We start from the raw sequence: 22,680 nt of genomic DNA on the forward strand, positions 1-22,680 counted from the left end.
GGAAGGCAAAACACGCACTTCTTATATGAAGTCAAAGAAATTACTGTTTTAGCTAAATTGTCATTGCCTTTTCTCCCCTTCCCCTCCTGCAGGCTACACAAACCCATAACAATCAATTCTAAACCAGCACAAGTTAACTCAGGACTTAGTTTATTTATACACACTTCCCCCGCCATACTCATTCCTCTTCCATGGTGAACTCCTAATGTCAGCCCTCTCCCACTAATATGCAGACAAACTAGGAAAAAGAGTCTAACATTTCCATAATACCTGGTTTTGCATTATGAAGATAAATAATTTCCACCTGTTTTCTTCACATTTTAATTCTGAGTACCACAATATTCATGCTATTTCTAATTCATTATTCATGTGTTACTTTACTAGATTGCCATATCTGAAAAAAAAAATGCAAAACCTCAAGTAGACCACATTTTTAAAAATCAATTCCTTTTCTGCCATTATTCACTTCGCCTTTTGCTTAGTGACTGATACCATAACTATTAAGAAGTTGCTATGATCATTTCTTTCAATAGTGTAATTAAATATGCTAACAGAGGTGGACAAGCAAAATACCTCCCTCCTTCACTGGTTTTATCTCTAACATAACGCTTAACTAATCACAGCTCAAGATGTGTAAACACAGATGCTGCTTTTGAACTGGGTATCCTGTAGAAGAGAAGAGCGCACTTCAGTAGTCAGTTGGTTAGGCTTTTTGTATATGAAGGAGGCAAACTTACACAAAATGTTTAGAGTTGAATATAGAGTTCCTTAGGCCTTTCAGGAAAGCCTTCACAAGGCTTTTCTGCAACGGACTTAAATCACCCAAGCTGTTCAGTTCCCTTTGTTTCTTTATGCTTTTACATTATACATGATAATCACATAAGGGTTATTTCATTTGACAATCAGAAACTTATTATTCATGACTTCTTAATACTGACTCTTTGTACAGTTCTTTTTATGTTTCTCACAAAAATGGCATTTTGAAGACACAGAGCACTAGAATTTTTCCTTTTATTTATATACACTTCAGGGAGCAGAAAGAGGAGCTACAAAAATATTGCAGTCACTACATATTAGGGAAAAGTACTTGCTTTTTGATAATAAGCTGCTCTCTTAGCACATAGAATCCTTCACATTTCCAAAAGCAATGTATATTTTTCTGGGCATCAGAATGATGTCTGTTAAAATCTCAGCCCCCTGCATCTGGAAAGATAAAGACCTTCATTCACCTGCCACCTGGTTTCAAAGAAATCTCCTCAAGGCAATTCCAATTGATATCTCCCTGTTTTGTGACCTCTTTTTTCCTACAGAAAGGTAATCCAGACCCACGTTTTTACTTGCAAATAAACACTCACAGTTAATACAAAACAGCACGCATTCTTTAAGACTAACAGTGCCATGCAGAAGTAGCCAGGACAAACTTAAAAACACACAGACACACATAATTATTTTTCTATTTCTATTACTATTACTAATTTCTATCTAATTCCTTCCATTTACATTGCAAACGCACACACATTTTACATGTATATCATCAGACTTGCATTGGCATGTACAAAGTGTGGGCAGCATTGAAGCAAGGTCAGCTTCAGAAAAAAACACATTTGAAAGAGGATTTAGGAGTGGAATTGTGTATCAAACATTTAGGAAGTGTCCTTCCTTCAAAGAATGTAAAAATGTTTTAAAGACATGTACATACAGAAACTGAGACATGTAGAGCTTTTTGTGGAACAGAAGGAATATAATTCAGTTAGCACACACTATATTTCACTACAACCAAGGTGTCCCAGCAATTTAGTGCCTATTCAAGGCAGATTTCTGTCAAATGACATGGACACTCAAATACCTGTGTAAAGTAAACATCACCCTAGCAAATTATGGTCTGACACTACAATCACTAAATACTTAAAAGCAAAACTGGTCATCAGTATGTGTGGTGGAGTGTAGGGGTGAAGGTGTTTATGTTTACATGCATGCACGTGTATCTGCAGAGTGCATTTTAATCTGTTTTATGTTGATGAAGAACTGTGTTGACCCTACAGAGATACAACGCTATAGTTTTAGGAAGTTTGAGTGAGTGCTTAACATTTATCTGAATGATTTGTTATTCTTCTATTTCTCTTAGCCACTAAAAAGCAGAGATGACAGCACTTTTGTTTTCAAGCATTGTATATGATGAATGTTAGAGGTATTTCTGTTAATGTAATTTTGAATCAATAATATAAAAAGTGTCAAATGGAGGAAAGGAACTCACTGAAATTCTGTCAAAATTCTTTAGTAAATACCAGTCATACAAGATGGAAAGAACCAGAAGATCATACTGTAATGACACATCAAATGCTTACCATACTCAGCAGTTTCTACAGGGAAACACTGTAATTCCATGTTATTGATAAAAATGCACTTTGCTACCCTGTGAATGAAGAGCCTAGCTGAGTGTATAGACTGTGCGACTGGTTTCAGGGAGAAATACATATCAGATTATAATACATTTGATCATTACTGGTAGTTGAAGAAGGGTTCAACTCTACTATCTCCACTGCTTACCTGAGAAGGTGTGGCACACTGCTTACCGTGTTCAAGCAATTGCAAAGTATGCTGAGAAAAGTGTGCAGGACCAGGAAGTCCAATCCCAGTATGAATCTCTTCCCACACATCTTTAGTCTTCTCAACTTGTGTCTTCCATGTGCACGCAATTTCCTGTGCACTTTTTTTTTTTTTTTTTTACTTGTTGGTAACATGTCAGGTTGGTATCATACCTACCCTAGTTGTTTTCACTTTATTCCCAGAGGAACAGCTCCATCCCTTACGATCTGGAAGAACTTTACATTCCTCCCCTTCAAGACATGGTTGCATGTGGCACCACCATTTCTGCTCCACTATTGAAGCTACAAGAGAGGAAAACAAACACTTGTGCATGTACACTTTAATATGTCATTGTGTTGCAACATTTCTTCTGTTTTCCAAGAGAATGTTAGAAATATATTGACTGACAGCTGGGCTGTTATTTTCAGCCAGCTCAGAACCTTCATAAGAAATTAGATCTAAATTTGTGCAAGATGCTATGTGCTTCAAAGTCAACCTCTTTACTGTGGTTTTATTCTAATTTACTGCAGTTCAGGAACTAATTTCATAGCATTTCTTTCCAACCCTCATATCTTATTCTTCAGCCAGATTTCAAAGTTTTAAGTAGAACCTCTTCTTTCGACTCAGTATATTTTGCCTGATCTACTATGTAGTCTAGCATAGCCTGATTAAATTTATTCCCCAGTGATGACATATTTACAGCTTTTCTGACAGTCAACAACATATCAACAGTAAAGAGATCATGTAAAGGGTGAATCCATCCTGCACCTCCTTCAGAGAAAGAGATGTGAAAAATGAGCTAGTATTTCCCAAATAAAACATATGAGCCTATGCTAGATTTGTTAAGTAAAACATTAATATTGCACTGTGAACAGGAAAAATAGTGTTGTTCTAAAAAGACTAAAAAGACTAAACAACAGCAAAAACTGTGATGTTTGCTTGTTTGTTAGTGTATGATAAAAAAAAAATATAATAAAATGTAAGACTGCAGCACATGAAAATTATATGCTCATGTAGATTTTGCATAAACACTTTAATTAACTGAATTTCATACAGCTCTGAGGACACTCTGCCAGTCAGATGAAATCTAACTTCTCAAGAGGTCTCTTTCACTGCCATCTAATAATTTTGCTTGGCATTTCCACAGAGTAAAGCAAAAAAATCATTATTCCCACCTTCCTCCTATTCACCTTGGACATGCCCTTCAAAATTCAGAAGCTTTCCTACTCTTATTTTAAATAGTTAACTTTAATGGAGTGGTTCTCATTGCTGACTTTAAGCAAGCAAACCCCTCTAGGAACATGCAACAAAAGGAAGCAATAGAGGTAGTCGCACCATCAACACAAGAAGGAGCTGCCCGGGTGGTACCTGCTACCTGCCCAGGGAAGCAGGAGCACTTCACTGTCTGTGATCTTTCTTCTATCTTGTTCTTATTGCAACATCTGTGGAGTGCCACCACTTCACACGTCCCAGTTTTAACATGGTGAGCTGTGAAAATAAGATGAGCAATTTGATAACATTCTGAGGTAGCATCATACTGTTTGGGTGTTTTTTTTCTTTAAATTAGAAATGCATTGAACTTGGCTCTATAAGGCAATCTGCTATGTATGAAACTAGAATTATAATGGTACTAACACTAGAATGTAAAGTTGATTTATTTTCCAAATGTAGTATAACCATGTCAGAGAGAAAACAGTGGCTAAAGAAGAAAAATTGGAGAAGGCTACATACACAACTGTTCCAGTGAAGCAGGAAGCAGAAACATTACAAAACTAAGCTAGAAACTATATTAATTTCTGGACTCTCATAAACAGCTGTGTATCTTTACCAAGATTTTTTTTTCCCCCCAAGGGAGAAACTTTGAAATGGAAGTGTATCAGTGTTAAAATACCCATACATGCATATGTTTTCAGAATCTGTCTCCAGACTTTATGTCCAGGGTGGATGCAGTTTTTGGAATGATATCCCAAAACCTTCCTACAGATGGACAGAGAAGAACCAGCAGGATACAGGGACAGCCCTCAAACAAAACCCCAAAATAAAATCTACTAAGAAATCACATTTTAAATCTCTCTGCCTGGCAGAGCAAAGCAAGCCTGGGAACATGGGGAATCAAATTTTTCAAATGTGGGAGGCAACAGGATAATCTTCATTATCCCATATCCAGTACCCATCACCCCTACCCATGCTGCTCTAACTGATCACTAGAATGATGCTACTGGAGTCCTATGAGAGGGCCAATTTGGTAAGGGGGGAGCAACCAAACTACCCTTTCTGGTTCAGCAGCCAGTTAACAAAGGATCTGGAGTTCAGAAAAAGTCGTTTTAACAGAACCTTCAGTGGTTACTGATACAAGATCAGATATTTCTGGGGATAGTTCGTTTCCATCAGAAGGAAGAGAGAACGAAATCTGAACTTTTAGCTGGTATTAACCTACAACCTTGTACAGGGATAAATATTAATTATGCAAAGCAGTATGTGTTTTAACAGTATCCTTAAGTCCTCTATTTCTGCTGCTTTTTAACTTTTTGTATGCTTAATGCAAAGCCTATGTACCGAATGCTTCAGCTACCTTTCATGTCCCTAATGGCAACAATAAATGAGAGCTTCCATGAGACAAAGGCCGTACTGACAGGCTTTCAGGAGCCCAACATTGATCTCTGGATCCACTCAGTTGTTATTGCACAGAATCAGCTCCCAAAAGGCTTCAAGAAGGAGCACAGACTTGATGTAGGCTATGGACTCCAAGAACGTGCCTAGAGGCAAAAGCCACAGGCAGCAATTAGACCCTGGGTCTTCATCAACAAAACATAAACTACTAAACATTTCATTCAGCCAATTATGCAATTTTCAGGAGAACAAAGTCCACTGAACAGTCTGTCATCTTTGTCATCACTCACTGCATCATATTAGTTAGTCAGGTTAGATTATACTCCACCACATCATGCTGTACTACAGCTGAAATGATATAACACAATGCAAACAATTAACCCATGATCCATCATATTGTCATACAGTGAAATGTTACATATAAATGAGAAATCTAGGGGGAAATCTCTTTTTTTTTGCATAAAAATGCTTTTTTTTTAAATTATGTATCATTTTTAACTCAACAGAGGATGAGGAAAGGAATTCATACTATCTGCCCAAATTTTGCAGTCTCTGATATTTTCATACCTTCAATGCTGAGCAAATATTTTTACAGCTACCAGCACAGTCTGCTGTAAAAATTACTTTTGATTATTTTCCAAACAATTTCACTAGTATATATGCCAATAAAACAATTTAAATAAATACGTTCATTTTTCCCAATAAAATGGTTATAAGGTTTTTTATTTGTGAATATGTTAAAAAAATATTATTTTATTATGATTATTAGGTTATATTTCAAATGTATAATATATAGTAGAACAAACATGCTGATTTTGTAAGTTCACATTAATTTTTATTTTGATAGGCAATTACACATCTTATACACATACATACTAACACAAATTCACTTATTTGTATTTTACGAAAGGTACATAAAAATCCGATACTGAATCTACAAAAGAAAGCAAATCTAGTGCTAGGATGTGAACTTAGTCCCACTTTCTTCACTATATTTTTCTCTATATTGTATTTTTCACTATATTAGTTTTCAGTCCTTATTTGTATTCTGATGTGTATAACTGATCCTGAAATCTTGTCTCCTTGCTCTCTTATTAAATAGATTTACACTGCCCTATCAGGCCTACAGAAATGCCATAATATACCTGCTAAGAGAAAAAAAAAGTACAATGTGCACCAACAGCCATCTGAAATGGAAGCCAGTTAAGAGAGCTGCTGTAAAATTCTGTGAGATAAATGTTCATACTGAAACAAAACTTTTGAAAGACTTGTTTTGTAGTAATTAGGGAAAGAAAATCAGGCATTTTAGGGCTCTTATGGAAAATGAGTGTAATTAAATGAAATGGTCACTTACATTCATATACAATACAGAAAAGCATTTCAAAGGGGGAAAAGATACATGAAAAATAGGAGAGAACAAAGAATAATCACATACATACTACTAATAGTATTTGGGGAATCTTTATTAATAAAGCTGCTTTGACATTTTCTAGGTATAAAACCAAAACAACCTAGAAAAGTATACAAAGATATTTCAAACATTGAAAATCTAGGCCAACCATCTTCTTGATTCTATTTACCATCTAGAGTAAGCAATGAATATTCCTTGAGAGGAAACGTAGGGATTTCAGCTCCTTATGCTATCAAATAATTAAGTTCCAGTGCAGTAAGTACAGTATCTGTCACATTCATGTGAAATGAAAGCCTCTATACAGGAGATAAAGGATTTCCCACAACCTAATACAAATTAACCTCATTAAGCCACTGAACCATTCCACGAAAGGAGGATAGTACTTTAGGAGATTCACGTTTTGGTTTTGTTTCCTTTTCTCCTAGCACAGACTTTAAAGTATGCTGCTTGCTTTGCAGAAAATGTTTGAGGAACTGAGTGTCGTTTCTGGAATCCTACAGAAATTCATTATTCAAAACCACTGCAAACACCCAGTCCTGCATTCTCTGCTAATGCAAGTAATCCTTCCTGAAATCAATGTGAAGGACTGAAGAAAGAGACTCAGAGATATATATGTGTACAGGCTGTGAAGTTTGATGATTATGCACAACATAATATATGTTTATATTATGTTCCAGAAGATATAGCACCATTATAAGAGCATAACTTGGAAAACAGACATAACCATATCTCACCCATTAATGGTATATCCTGTAATTAACCTGGCACTTTTACAGCATTTTTCATGTAGTGAAATCATCAATAACTATCTCATAAATCAATATGATATTGGTACACCAAAAGCTAAAGTGTTCATAACCATTTTCCTGGGGAAAACAAAGCTAAGTAATTATTATTCTTCATTTTACATAAAACTGAATGCACTTAAAGAGTGTGTTTAAACATACACAGCAAAGACCTTTAAATGTATGTAAATTCTACCTGTTCTTGTTCCTTCATGGCAACTTCAAATTTCTTTCCTTCAGGTGAATGAAATTTCAGTCATATTTGAACAGTGCACCTGGCACTAAGTTATGGCTCCTACTCCTCTACTTCTGTTGGAAGTTTCTTCCAGGTCAGAAGGCAAGTTACTGTTCAAGGTTATTATTTTTCAGCTCACAAATATGAAAATAAGGTATTTAGCACAGATGCCGTGTTATACACAAACCTAGCATCAAATCAAGGAACATCTTCTGAATTCCACTGTTTGTTATGATCACCATTTCCTAGCCGCACCACTTAAACATTCATGTTCGGTTCTGACACCCATATATGCTCAGCTATCTGAATCTTTTATTTCCTGAAAGTCACACAGGTCATGCATTCACACAGACACTGGCCATTATCAAAGAGGAAGAAAACATGTTGCCGTGGGCTAGATGAAATAAACTCCGTCTGCAGGTTCCCCATCATTGCAGTAGCCACGTACAAACTGAAAAAAAAGCCATCACGAAGGCTTTCTGCAAAGACACTGGCACAACTGGGTGATACAGCTAAACCCAGCTAACCACTAACAGCCACTGGAAGGAAAAGAAGATCCTTCATCCCTTTTTCCTCACTCTTTCATCCCTTGCTTGCGTGAACACTGTCATTTGACAGTGATGACTGAACAATAGGGATTTAGACCAGCAGAAAAAGATCCCCTTTTTTTGTAGGGATAGTTCGCTACCAGTTTAGCTCCTAGAACTGGGTACAGAGACTACTGAGAAGCAGTTTCAGCCATAGGGAAGCATCAGGAGCAGGCAGCCATGGAAACACGATTACCGCCTCCTGTGGAAACCAGTTCCTATATTGGCTTACAGACACTGCAGCTCTGCACTCTTACACAAAATAAATGTATCTTATTTTATTCTATTTCAGGTAATTCCTCTGAGGTCAGACAGACTATGTAAAATGTGCAAAGCTTTGTTTGTTTGTGTCCGTGGTTTTTAAAGTTCCCCCTCAAAAAAAAAAAAAAGAAAAAGACAAGAAGCAACAGATCAGCAATAAGGAGAGGAATGGAAATGTCTCTTAGCCATGAGTTTCAATCACTCTTAGCCACGAGTTTCAATCCATATTGCATCTAATATGATACAAAATTTGGCCTTTTTGCCATCTTGGGTATAATCAGGAAGACATCCCATATGAAATACTACAGTGACCCAGTCTTTCAAAGTAGGCACATAAGCAGTCTTCATTCATGTAAACCATATCCACATGAGTAATTGCATTAAGGACTATAATGGAACTACTTCTTTTAATAATCATCTGCAAGGAAAAACAAACAATATTTCAGCAGATACCAGCCTGCTTCATCTGTTTCCTTGAGTGATTAGTCACTATTCTAAGCCACAATACTCAAACAAGTGTGTGAGGAGGGGTTATTGTTATCAGGAAAAGAAATAAAATTAGTGGTTATAATGTACCATTTTCCAGATTGGGCTCTAAATCACAGTCCTGCTCTTAAGTGACTAGGAAAAAAGTGGGTTTTCTTGTTCATGTAGTCTATTTGCTTTGTTCATACTGATTGACATGGAAAACAAATGTAGGTTATCTTTCTGCTACACTTCAGTAATTTCAATATGTCATATCAGTCTCAGTGTGTCACTGCAGATAGGAAGGATACAAATAAACCAGAAAAATCTCTCACACACAAAACCGCACACACACAGAGTATTTTTGCATATTTTCAATAGTTTAATAAGTGTTAGAAGCTGCCACATCTAAGCAACAAAACCTTATGCAACCACAGCTAAGCCACAATTTTCATCTAAGCTTTCTCTGTTTAAACATCAAAGATACATGAAAAAGAAATATATTGTCCAGTTCCTTCATTCAATTAATTTCAATATTTTCCAATATATTCTTTTATATGCACCTAACAGCTGGTAGGGAAAAATCTGAATTTAGTTTATTCACAGTCTATCAGCAATGGTGGTGACATTGCTGCAGATGTGTGATCTAAGAACATAAGCAATGTGAAGCTTTCCATTAAAGCTAAAATCTTTGATTTGACCACTCATTAGTGTAATTGGAAAAAAAGCAGACAAGATTTTGGGAACACAAGCTTCAGTTTGCTTATGTGAACACAAAAGAAAGCACACCTTCATTTCAGCTCCAAGCACCAGAGGGACAACTGGCAGCACAGACATCCGGAAAAGCTGATGTGTCTGCCATACCAGTCATCATCTCATTACCTCTGGCATGCAGCAAGCCACTGACTCCCAGCGAAGCACTGGTAGATACACATTGGCAGGAACCTTACTGAACATGACCTTTAAAGATTGGATTCAAAATTCTTGAAATGAATGGGTTTGGTCTGATCAGTGGTTTTGGATCAGAATTTCTATGATAGAGCTAATTTTTAATTTTTTTTCAATAAAGGGGACATCTGGATTTGCAACTAAGATATTTATTCTGATGATTGTGTACATTGCATCTATTACAATGATTGAAAAAATGATGACATATAGTCTAGATATGTGATTGAAACTTATGATCAATTAAGATTATTAAATCATGTTTTAAACCATCATTACAGTTGTCATGTGTTTTTCATTGAACAGTTCAATTACTAAAAGTACAGTCTCCAAGCAGTGCAACTACCTTTGAAATCCAGTCAAATTTGGTTACACACTGCACCTAAAAGTAGGTGTCCTTAGAGAGGAGCAAAAAAAATTGTTTTGACATTTTTTTGATTTTGTTTTGTTACAATATTTTTTATTACTGTAACAAACCCAAGGGTTTTTTTAAATCATAAAAATTGTCAAAACAAAGCAAAATATTTTGGGAAAAAACTATTTGGTATTTTTCTTTTTTTTTCTTCTTTTTTTTTCCTGTTTGGCCAGTGAACTGAAAAATCAATTACAGACACATCAGTAATCCCTGTGTCCTCAGTGGTGACAAGGCATGCCACATTTGTGGTGCATCTCAGGAAAGGCACTCATGCTGCTGCTTTATTTTCCAGATGACACATAGGGTTGTGCCATAGAATCAGCAGGAAAAAAAAAAATTATTCTGCACTATCATTACATTTCACATGGCTACTTAAAAGCTTATTTAGCTATCTATTTCATTGATGCCACACACATTTAAAGCATTCATGTAGTTTGAAAGTAGTGTGCAACTAAAAGCAAATACCAAATCTTACTTTTAAAGAGACAATTTTCTGTAGCAAGGAATACCTAGAACCGAGGATGTACAAAATAACTCTTACCTTAGCACAGCCCTTGGCTAAATACAAAGACCCTGGGGGCCCAGAGGAGCTGCAGAATGCTAATGAGCACCAACAGAGCACCCTGACCTGGTGCTCCCAGCGCCATCCAGGGCAGCAATCAGCCCCTGGCCTCATGGGAAATCCACTGAGATGAGTCAACACAAGAAACTACCTCCCCAGAAAGCCTTGCAGACTCAAGGGACTTATTGCATACAGGGGTCTAGGATCTGTCATCAGGGGAGCAGGATTTTTAGATTGTGTAAAATTTGACATCAGACATTTTGTGGAAACGTATATGACTCATCATGGGATGCTTAGGCCCAGGGACAGGGAATAGGACGGGGTCAGGATGGACTAGGGAGGCACAAGCATGATCAATAAAGGGGGCAGGATAAGAGGGGACAGGATAAGCGGGGCCAGTGAAGCATAAACAGCTACACATCAGTACACTTGCCTGGCTGAGCCTCGTGCTCAAACCCTGCAATCTATCCTACATTCTCATTAAATCCCCTTTCTACCATTTTTGTTGGTGAACTCTCTTCTGTGAGCAGGTATGCGTGAATGCTAGGGAAATTTATGTCAGACTAGTTGGTCATAGATTAAGAGATCTGATTACCTGCAGCTGGCGTGGGATCACAGACCTCATGGGCTCATGAATCTGAGCAAAAGCAACTGGCACTATGAGGGCACCTTGGACCAGTTATCAGTCAGACTGTCTAAAACCAGCTGTTGGAATGATCCATTTTGCCTATTTGTATATATATGTATCTCCCTCCACTAGCAGACTTCAATCCTAATCAGCCAGGGAAGAGGAAAAGGACTGGGCCATCCATTGCATGATTGCTGTATGCATTAATGTGGGTGCCAGAAAAAACATTTTGTTTCATTTGCATTGATCTGCGTGGTTGGCTCTGTATGTACTCTGTCTGTGAGTCTGTGTGTCTGTATGTTCATCCATATGTGTTTAAGGAGGATACATGTTCAGCCTCACCATTGGCAAAACCTGGGGATAGGGAGCTGCAGCAGCTTCACAACTACTCAGCTACTGTATTCACCAACCTGTAACACATGCAAGCGCGAGAAATGTTTTGCAAAGGAAAAAAAAAAATGAGGGAAGGCAGACACAGCATTTGGCAAAATCACGTTTAACCCTCAACATTTGCTTCTAAGAAATGTACACAGATTGTCAACGTGACTCTCTCATAGTAGGTAGGTTACCTGCTAGATCAGCAGATCAATAGCTGTAGAGAGGCACATGCCAAAACACTGCAGTGAGTCAAGCAGAAAAGGTGCCCTGTTTAATGAAAGCAGTCTATCCTATGCCAGAGGCCATGCAGACCTTTTTTTCTGCTTGATTTGGGTAATGCCATGATGTGGACAACTCCTTCCCATGCAAACACTTCTAACCCCCTACAAACACACCTTATTGATAGGAATTTGAGGTCTTACTGCTTTCACATTTCCATGCTTTGCACCTTAGCTATAGCTACTAAAAGTCACTCAGTCACCATAGGCACTGAAAAACTCAGACAGACAGATCACCCACCATGCTCTGCTTACAGCAGTGGAGAATCAATTTAGCTTACAAGTACGGCATTGCTTTTCATTTCTCTTTTACTCTGATGTCTCTGGCATCTCGGGACAGGTTCTCAGGTGAATTGTTAAACAGCAGAGCTGATTGCTTGGACTGACGATTTTTACAGTGCCACCTGTGGGTAACACATACCCAAAAGATCCTGCTAACTGCAGCCCCCTCCCGCCCAGGCTTCTTGGATTCAATGTGGTGTTTTCTCTCCTGAGAGAAACACTTTAAAATAACAAGAGTAATTCCTGGTAAGTGTTTATTCTGCAGATGTTAGCCCGGCTCCTCTCCTTGGGCTGCCTCTACCATGCAATTAACCGGTGAGTCCACTTGGGTGAAGGATAGTAAGCAGAGTTCATATGACAACACTATGCATACAGCATCTCTGGTAGCCTTTAAAAACAAAGCTAATGAATGGTTTGCCACAGTCACGTTGCCAAGCATACTTTTCTGCACAGTGCCAAAGAAAAATCTCATCCATCAGCTTGTCTGCCAGCCACCAGTTACAGCCATCTGTGTGGGAAGACTTTTTCCTTTTTGGAAAAAAATCAAGGAAAACTACAATGTAAGCACTCCCCCGAGAAGAGCTCACTAATGACCCTGTGAGATCAAGCCTCACATATTCCCCTAGTGAAACCAATGCACTGAAATGGACTGAAGGACTGAGTTATCTCCACTAAGAAAGAAAAAGACTTAGTGAAATAACATAGCAAGCTGGCACGGTCCCAGCTGGCCACACAATCTTTACAAACATAAAACCACAGATGGAGCACTTCATGTAGGATCTCTTGGACCTGCAGAGCTCACAGCCATCTGATTTTATCCTCCTGGCCGTTACTGAGGCTAATTTTATTCAATCAGTCCTTTGGCAGGAGTGAGCCAGCCTTAGTCAAATAAGCTTATCTCCTCTCTCACAAATGTCAGAGACTTTTTACGGCAATGGCTACAAATGATGCCTTCACACCAAACTTTTAGCCAAAGACAGAGGAACTCAAAACACAACTAATTTTCAGGTAGCCTGAAGGATAATTTCCTTTTCTTCATATGACCACCTCTCAGCGTAGAGTGTTATCCTGCCTAGGTCCCGCTTCCAATTTTGAATTCAGATGATCTCTAGGTTCACGAAACCACAGAGGGTTCAGAGACAAGATCACAAGCAGTGATCATTCAGGATCTTACAGCTCTTTATATGTTCACCTGCTGGAAGAGGAGGAGAAGAGCTTTCTGCCGCTTGCCTGGTGCTCACGACAAGCCCAGCTCCCCCACAGCAGCCAACCCCCCTGTCTCTCCAGCCTCCCGGTCTCTCCAGCCCCGCTGTCTCTCCAGCCCCCCCGTCTCTCCAGCCCCCCCGTCTCTCCAGCCCCCCAGTCTCTCACCGCCTCCCGCCACAGGTGCCCAGGGTGGAGCAGCTCCACCATTCTGCCCGTATGCTGAGCAGAGGCACTGACGAGAGGATGCTGACGGCGGCAAAGGCTGTGTGTTTCCCTAGGGGCCAGAAATGGAGCCGCTTTGCTTTTTGCAGGCAAAACGCTTCCCGCGTTTCCTCTCTATCAGCTGTGGGCCAACACCATCCACAAAACGAGCCTGTGTGGAGCTGGCGGAGAAACACCCAGGGCAAGGCACAGTTTATAAATACTACGGGAAGTCAAAAGCCCCAGTATCTCTGAGGTTGTTACCAAACATGTTGAGCAAATGATATATTAAAGCATGCAGACATTTCGTAAATTAACAGGCTGAGGTTTGAGATTACTAATTATATGATTTCACAGAGAAAAAAGACCAATCCCGCTCTCAGGCACTCAAAAGAACATTCGGCACAAAGACTTTTTATTCTCTCCTACTCTCTCTGTGGGCCTCCTGCCAAATATCTCGACTCAGCAAGAAGCGGTAGCACATGTCTCAGAGCAGCCTTCAGCATCTGACAGAACACAAAAAAGCCCACATTTTTTCCTCAGTCTCAGGGCTTCAGAAGACTGTAGCTTACACAGTTTATGGGGAATACGTTTCCCCTGTTTCCTTAGATGACTCTCATTATTCATTTTCTTTTCTTTCCAGTTGACCCAAACCGTCTCAGGGCACACTGCACTAGATGACAAATTAACGCGTTCTCAGGGACGCATCAGAAACAAAAAAAAAAGACACAAAAGGTTTTTTTCTACCACCACATATTTGAATGATCCTCTGGCACACAACCCTCACCTGAAGCAGCGTCTTAAGAAAAGTGCTATGTATGGGAGTCTCTATGAAATAGGATTAGTGTAACAAGGTGGAGAGGTAAATTCAATAGTCCTTTTGAACAGCCTGCCTTCAGGCTTCTCGTGGTTATTAGAAAATAGCTCAAGCACCTCAGTGGACTTTACAGGCCACTGCAGAGACAGCAGCTGAAACCTAGGGAATGACAACCATGGTTTCCCCAAAGAAGGATGCAGCTGGGTCCCTGTGCTCAATTTCCATCTCAACACACATCTAGCTGCTTATCTGTGATCTCGCTTCCACAATTAATGGGGTTTTTTTTATTTATTAAGGTGCAGAAACTTATTTAGGTAATAGATCTCAGTAATAAGAAGGTTGATTCATATTCAAGCACCTGAATGTTGCCATGAATTCCATTATCAAAGTATTAATGGTTTATTCCACTTTCATTTTTAAAGAATTATTCTTAGTGTCCCTTATTCACCCTGCACTAAGATTTTTCAAGGTTAGAAAAGCATGCAAAACCCCTCCAAACTGATTTGGAAGATTTTTAGGAAATTCCACCATAAAACGAAGACTAAAGAGAAAGCAATTACTTTCCAAATAACCAGCACAAAGATTTTTTTCTCAGGTTGAATATGAACATTTCTTGTTTAATATCTGTATTGAAGAACTATTAAGCTAATCAGTCCTAGAATACACACTATAACAGAAACACTCTGGAACTTATGAAAATTCTGCCAACTTCAAGATTCCCATTGTGCAGAATTTTTCCAAGCATAATATTCAGAATACTGAGTCATTCTATATCCCTCTTCTATACAGAAAGGCAGTTATGTACACCTGTGCACTCTTTCATCTAGAAAAGCTATTTAAATAAATGTATACCATAAGATTGTAAGAATACTTTTTTACATTCATACGTGTGTGCAGATTCATCGCATCAATATGTGAAGAAATGTAATATCTTAGCTATAAAAGGCATTTAATTTTTTTAAATTCCACATTTTAAAACCTCTCCAAGATTTTTGCTTTCTTACTTGCTTGGCTGGTTGGCTTGTTTTTTACAGATAAAGTTTTAGTTGGTGTGTCAGTTTCTTTCTTTGGCGGTTTGTCTTGGCTTTGTTTTGCTTTGCTGTATATATCTTCATGACTGGACAGAATGGTATCTCTGTACTAATTTAAAGCTTCTTTAAATCTGTAATGTGTTTTTATAATACATCACATTCCATTCTGCAGCTCTGTAATGCATTTTTACTTAATCTGTTAATTAAACCAAGTTATCAAATATACCTTAAAATATTCCTTCCACAAACTGCAGGCACACATGCACACCCTTTCTGAAAACTACGTAACTTTTTTTTTTTTCTTTTTCCTTTTCCACCCCTGCCTTCCAGGACTTCCCCACAGTGCTTCAGACTCCCCCGCATGTATTAAGAGAAATTGTCAGGTGTCCCAGCACACAGCTCACCATCTGAAAGAAAGATCTTAATTTTAAGTTTCAGCTTGCTTCTGTAGAGCCCCAGGCAAGCTCTTTGAAGTACAGAGTCAAGGGAGGAACTTAACTCAGGCCTTTAGAAAAAAACTGCTAACAAGGCACATGTCTAGTCCTGTGAAATCCCCTTTTAGAGTGATCTCCCCTGCTACAACCTTCCCTCTACATTATTGATTCCATATAAATAGCAAGTCTCTAAGCCATGGGCATGATGAATCAATAAGTATCTAGACAGAGTCTATGAATTGAAACTCGATGGCCTGGGAAGAGGCTGTCTATTCTTCAAGAGAGGAAAAGAAAGCACATTTCAACAGGCAAAGCAAAAGAGGAGAAACTGCCAGGAGAGCCATTCAGAGCTGTGCAATCAAGAATATTTTTGCTCAAGGATTCCCAGTAGATAATACTTTCAGATATCTCTTCTTGCTGAAAAGGTATCTTTTAAGATGCTCCTAGCAGACTCCCTGGCACTTCTTTCTGAAAGAACTCTGGTTAATAGAAGCTGTTGATAGGAAACATATATACCACTCTCATTGCTATCCAAGTCAGAAGCTGCAAAAACATCACAGTTCCCAGAACCCTAGAAGCATGCTTTGTAAAAACTGTCAGGTAATGAAAGCATCTGATGTAATTCACACCTTCCAGAGAAACCTATTAAAAACCAAGATATGGTGGGGAAAAGAATTCATAATTATTCAGGGACTTTTTCAGAAAATAAGGACATGGCTTCATGCTTGGAATTTTGCCCTGTATTTCTATGGAAGCTCACACATTGCACCCAGGGATGCAAGGGGCCATGCCAGGCCAGCTCAGGATTCCTTTTCATTACTGCCTGTCCATGAAATAAGCTGGGCACCTTGTGTATCTAGACCCCTGCTGAGACACAGCTTGCTGGGCAACTCTTGGTCATGAGCTTTCCGGAACCATAAAAAGCACACCTGGAGCAGAATGTAAGTAAATTATTAGTAAACTAATTTTACATTTCCCCAGAGAAGTCAAGCCTCCTGCATTGAACGTGAGACTCACAGAGTGACCTAGCAACTGTGCCTCCTGCCATGAAGCAGGAGGAAGGCTACGGTGCTCTGCTGCTGCTGCTGCTGCTGCTGCTGCAAGGGTTGGTGAAGGGGCTGCTGTTCAAGGCAAGCTTCCCATTCTTCACCAGCTGCAGCTCCCACAGCTCCTCCTTGCTGTGCTACTCAACACCCAGATCCATCCTTTCCCAAAAGAGCTGCAGCAATGCTCCCACGGTCACCAGGAATGAGGCACCCTCCAAAGTGTCATACTGGTGCCAGAGACTGCTCATGCCAAAGGGACAGTCTGAAGAGACATCCACAGGTCTCACATCTTTCTCACCGTTGTGAAAGGGTGAGTGGAGAAAAAGAGAGGGGTAGGCCCTCAGGGAGCAATGCAAATTAAAAAGTAATGGTCAAATTTTAATTCAAATGTTGCTAATAGGAGTTTGCAAGGAATCACTTAAGTAAATGACCATGTGCACAGAAAATTATAGCATCCATACACTGGCTGTGTACATCCTTTCATCTTTTTGCTACTTTAACATAGGGTTTTCCTCTCAAAGGTCAACATTAGAGCCTCATAACTTCAACCCTCATATTGCTCTGAAGAGTGAATTTTAGTTAAATAATGAAAGATCAGCAGATTGAGAAGCCGTTGTTATCTGTGAGCTACTTTATACTCTTTCAAAGTCCCAAGTGCAAAGCTGAATGCCATGTACAATGCATAGTAGTGCAGCGTATTTGTCTCCCAGTGCCTAACAACATGTCAAAAGTGACAACAGACCAGTGGCCATTTATAAATATCCATAGTGCTGTGCCTCTTTTCAAGGTTAGATGAAATTGTTATGGGGAAATAATCAACTTCCCACAATTCCTTAGGAGTATCTACACTGACTCGTGACAAATACTTTTACTGCTTTAGTTCTAAAATGCACATCAAAAAAAAAAAAAAAAGATGAGCATTAAATAATTGCCCAGGTCCACGGTACTGATATGTTGTGAAGGGAGCCAAGCATAAGGTTCTTTAGCGTGCGGAAGACTGCCACAAAACAAGAATCACCTTCCCCTTCAATTCACCACCTTAAAAGCCAAACAGCAAGGGGATACGCTGTAGGATTTGACAAAACGCCATTCATGAGATACCTTGTCTGATCGCACACACAAATCTAGCGGGAGTTTCATCTTCACAGAGCTCAGAGGCCAGGGAAATCTTGAGAATAACACTAGCACATATCCTCCAGGTGCAGCTGTAGTTAGCAGAGCATTGTAACACAAAGCAAGAAAATGGGGAAATCAGAAACTGAAGATGCAGCACAGCGCCAGCCTTTCCTGACTTCAGCGGTACAGCCTTGCTCTAACACCTCATTCTTTACACGAAAGTGCTGCATTGCCTAGGTGTTATATTACGACTGGGCACCTATAATTTCTGAGGAACAAGACCCACAATAAAAAAGTAAACATGGACACTGAATTTCCTTTTATTTCACACACAGCTACTCTGATATTTGTGGTTTGTTTCTGCTCTTCACTTGGATTTTTACTTTGGCAAGTATACTACATAATACAGATTATATCTGATTATTTCTGGTCCTCTATCTCACCTCTTCAAGCAAGTGGCACATTCATTCACATTTCCTTTCCCGTACAGTCATATCTACAGTCTAGCAACACAGGTATTACATAAATATGTTGTTGGCTGAATGAACAGAAACCGAATTTCAGCAGTTCAGAGCCCCAAAATCAAGGCACAGCGGTGTCTGAACCTGCAAACTGGACAGACTTGCTGGGGTTTTGTAGTTTTATCCCTGCTTATTTTTTTCAAGTATTATACAGATGCATAAATACCTACATACATATACAGTCAAGGACATACAAGAAAGTATCTCTAAGTAGAAGGATCCAAAACTTTAACGTAACAATGCATCTTGACATTTTTATTCACTTTCTGAATCTTTATACCATCATTTATTATATGATTATTGTAACAATAAAGAAAGTGGAGGTTCCACTGCTCCTTATAAAAGCAAAGACACATGTCACCATACATTGATGTCTACAGCTTTGGCATCTACTCTAAGCTGGACATCCCTGTATAATCAATCCAGAGCTAGAGACAGAAGCATCCCCAGGAGGTAATACCTGAATTTTAAGCGTGCAAGAGTAGATTGCTCCCTAAAGGAAAGAGCTACATTAGCGGAGACATGACTTGGTCCCTGGTTTGCCATTCCTTTTGGGAGACTGCCCTCTGGAGAATCTGACATGACCACAACACTGGAACAGGCCTAACAGGAGGTCAGTGCTCTACAACCATGGCTGCTCTAGGACTGATAATATATGTGTATAACTAAACCAAGCTAAAATATATCCACTGACTTATTCTCCGCTGAAAGGTTGACCTCTAAGATCTCAGACATTTGCCAGGACTCAGCAGAGGAGTGACTTTCAGGTTCAGATATAACACTAAAGTCAGAGGAAGAAGCAAAAGGACATTTGAGAAACACTCCCCCTAGCTATTATTTCAGGAGCTTTTAAAAATGTTACCATTTATGGCAGCGGCATATCTAGACTGATTTTTAAAGCTTTCTTTAAACAATGAACTTTATCCTGCAAAGAAAAAACAAATTAAAACCTAGAGGACTCGGGCAGACTTCCTGAATTTAAACCGCATCACTGATTTATTTTCTTGTTGTAGACAATTCGCTTTAATAAAGGGACAGAGAAATAGTCTGAAGCTTATAGATCACACTCCATAGCTGTAAAATAACTTTTCCACATTTTTCTCCAGGTTGTCTGCAAGAAAGAAATCTCATGCGTCCCATCTATCTCCTCCTTAATTATTCATTTTTACTAGGCATGAACCTAGGAGATTCGTCCATAAAATAAATAAAGTACAAAATAAATGCCAAACATAAAAACTTCATTAAAAACTATTGAAATTGTTACCCCCTAGCGATCATTGTTATGAAAAATAGAGTGATATTTTATAGTCTAGCACTCCTCTCCTACAATGACTCTATTAGGATAAGCCATAATTTGGCATTTTCTCATAATTTTAGTGTGGGTCATAATGCTGCTTACATGCAGACTGTTGTATTCCTAGTGCCCAGCAGAAGAGCAAATTAGTTTATAATCACTTCTACAGATCTGTTTGGACAAAAGAACAGAAGAACAGATTTTTAGGAGAGCTTTTCTGGCAGCTAAGATCAGTCTGATAAGGGATTATTTTACTTTTTTTTTTTTTTCATACACCACTGCTTAGTGTGATAGTTTTAAATGTGAGTTCTTAACAGGATTTACTGTATATCCAAGTTAAAAAATGCTCATTAGACTAAATCATATTTGAAAACAGAAGCAAGAACTACTCTTGAGAAAGGTAATTGCTTCAGCAAATTCATTACTTTAAAGTACTTTCAGTATTTAATGTCAATAGTACTGAACAGACTAGCATTGTTTTTTTCAGAAACATGAAAAAATAATGACTGTAAAATGTCATCTGTGATGAAAAAAACCACATGAACTGCAAAAAATAAGAGTATGATTTCCACATGCCATTCAGATTATTTTAATTTTTATTTGCTCTGACTTTCAGAAAAAACGTAAACTTCCTAATACCAATAAAATTAACAGAAAATGTTGTTAATCTATTAATGGAGGTCTTAGTCCAAAACAATTAAAATAAAATAATTTTGTGTTTTGCTATTTTCAAAAATAGCTCATTGATTCTGAAAATTTTTGGGGTACTTCTATAACTAAGGAACAGTCATTCTAGAATATGGCATTTTTACAGGCAATAATATGCAATGGTCCTTTCTGGTATTTATTTTTTAAAAGAAAATTAAAAATTAAACCTGTTTCAGATTTGTGAGGTACAGTATTCCTGACCCCTCTCTAGTAGCTAAGCTCTTCAGTCATTTTCATCTATACAAGCTGTTTTTCACTGTAAACACAGGACAATGTAATGACAGTAATGCTGTGACAGGAGGGTGGGTAATACGCACTGTCCTTAAACCACCAAGCAGAAAACACATCAAATGATGCAGGGCATAAACTCAAAAGCCAAGAAAGGCATGAGATAAGACTGGTGAGCACTGTCCTTGCACTGTTGTAATGAAGAATCTCCTAAATCCCCACTTTTTAGCTGTTTACATCCCATCCCATCCCATCTCCTTCCCTAATATTAGGCAGAGGGCCTGACTGCACTTAATTCCCGCAATCCCCAAAGAGCAGTTTCCAAGACTGTTGTGCCAGCGAAGAGTAAAGAAGCCTTTGTGCTCATCTAAATTATACTATGAACAGGAGTGGCTAAGTAGGATGAAAAGTTAATGCTTTTCTCAGGTGTTTCCAGGGCGCCCTTTGTGTTCCGCAACCCAGCTTCCTAGTATACCATGTATTGTTATGACAACGGACAAAATATGCAAAATATTAATTATTTACTTGTCATAAATGAGATTTTCTGGGTTTCCCCATATTCTGAGAATGTAACCATAGGCATAGAAACTTTTTTTTTTTATTCTCTTAAGGTGTTTTTGAACCAAAACTAGAAGAAGAGAGATTTACACAGCCTTCATATGCACAGCATGCAGCGGTGTAACAAGATGGCACAATATTACTCTTCCTCCTTCCTTATTTAAACTTATATCTTCTCTCAGATACAGTTATATTTGCTCTTAACATCTCTGGCAGATGTTCTGGGATGAATGATGCAATTAAGAATCCAAAATTCCCATTTCTTCCAGATGCTTATTTTCTCGGTATTCACTCACTGGAAATATACTTACTTTCCACTCTGCGGTGTCTAGCAGTTAGCACACCTTTTTGGGTTGCATTTCACAAAATTTCCACAGTTAATCTGACACATGCCAATGCATCTTAGATGAAAGTTCAGCACCAGTAAACTTTTTTCTTATCAGTAGTAAATTTACATAACATAACTGAGCAAAGTTTTAAATAAGTATTTTACTTTTAAAATCTTTTCATTTTCTTGTTCATATGTACAATACTTTCTGCTGTCACCTTTTGAAAACTTAACTTTGGTTTTCCTTAGTGTTCCAGTTCCTTGGAGGAATCTAATGATGATTTCAGTCTTTTCCACGATTCATTGTCTTCACTGAGACTGGATTACAGGCTTAACCACTTCATCCTTTCTCCCCTCTCATCAGACACATACGTAGTCTTGGGTTCAGATCCTGGATCCAGAACATTTCTGACCTTCCCAGCAAGTCAGCCAGTCTCCTTATGAGCCCTAGCTCTCCTCTCAGACATGGTCCTGGAGGACAGGCCCAGCTGAAGCAATTCTAAGAACTTCCACCTAAAAATACAATGGCACAACGCATCCAAGATTTGTGTTGGTCTTAACAGAACAGTTTTCTCAAGCATATCCTTTCTGCAGCTCTGCACTCACCCAGAATAACCCACGTATTCAGCTTTATATCTCAGTCATTCAAGGACACTTGATACTGAAGCTAGAATAATTTTGCAGAAAGAATTCTAAGTCTACTGCATTTACTTGAGAACAATTTGAGTACAAGAGTTATACAAATCTATGGGGAAAAAAAGAAC

The 22,680-nt window shown here is 38.6% G+C and overlaps 1 protein-coding gene across 2 annotated transcripts in view; it reads right to left on the bottom strand.

Moving 5' to 3' along the window:
- Positions 1 to 22,680, bottom strand: part of TAFA2 (TAFA chemokine like family member 2) — a 192,084-nt gene that overhangs the window by 21,386 nt on the left and 148,018 nt on the right. For both annotated transcript variants that reach the window (XR_008732573.1, XM_055712540.1), the window contains exons 3-4: positions 3,922 to 4,074; positions 2,764 to 2,888 (exon numbers count right to left, since the gene is read on the bottom strand). Coding sequence is in view for 1 of the 2 variants with exons in the window: in XM_055712540.1 (XP_055568515.1) it covers positions 2,764 to 2,888; positions 3,922 to 4,074 (278 nt within the window). In the remaining variant the exon portion in view is untranslated. The remainder of the gene's footprint in view (positions 1 to 2,763; positions 2,889 to 3,921; positions 4,075 to 22,680) is intronic.

Source organism: Falco cherrug, chromosome 5 (genome assembly GCF_023634085.1).
Source record: "Falco cherrug isolate bFalChe1 chromosome 5, bFalChe1.pri, whole genome shotgun sequence".
NCBI classification, from domain to species: domain Eukaryota; kingdom Metazoa; phylum Chordata; class Aves; order Falconiformes; family Falconidae; genus Falco; species Falco cherrug.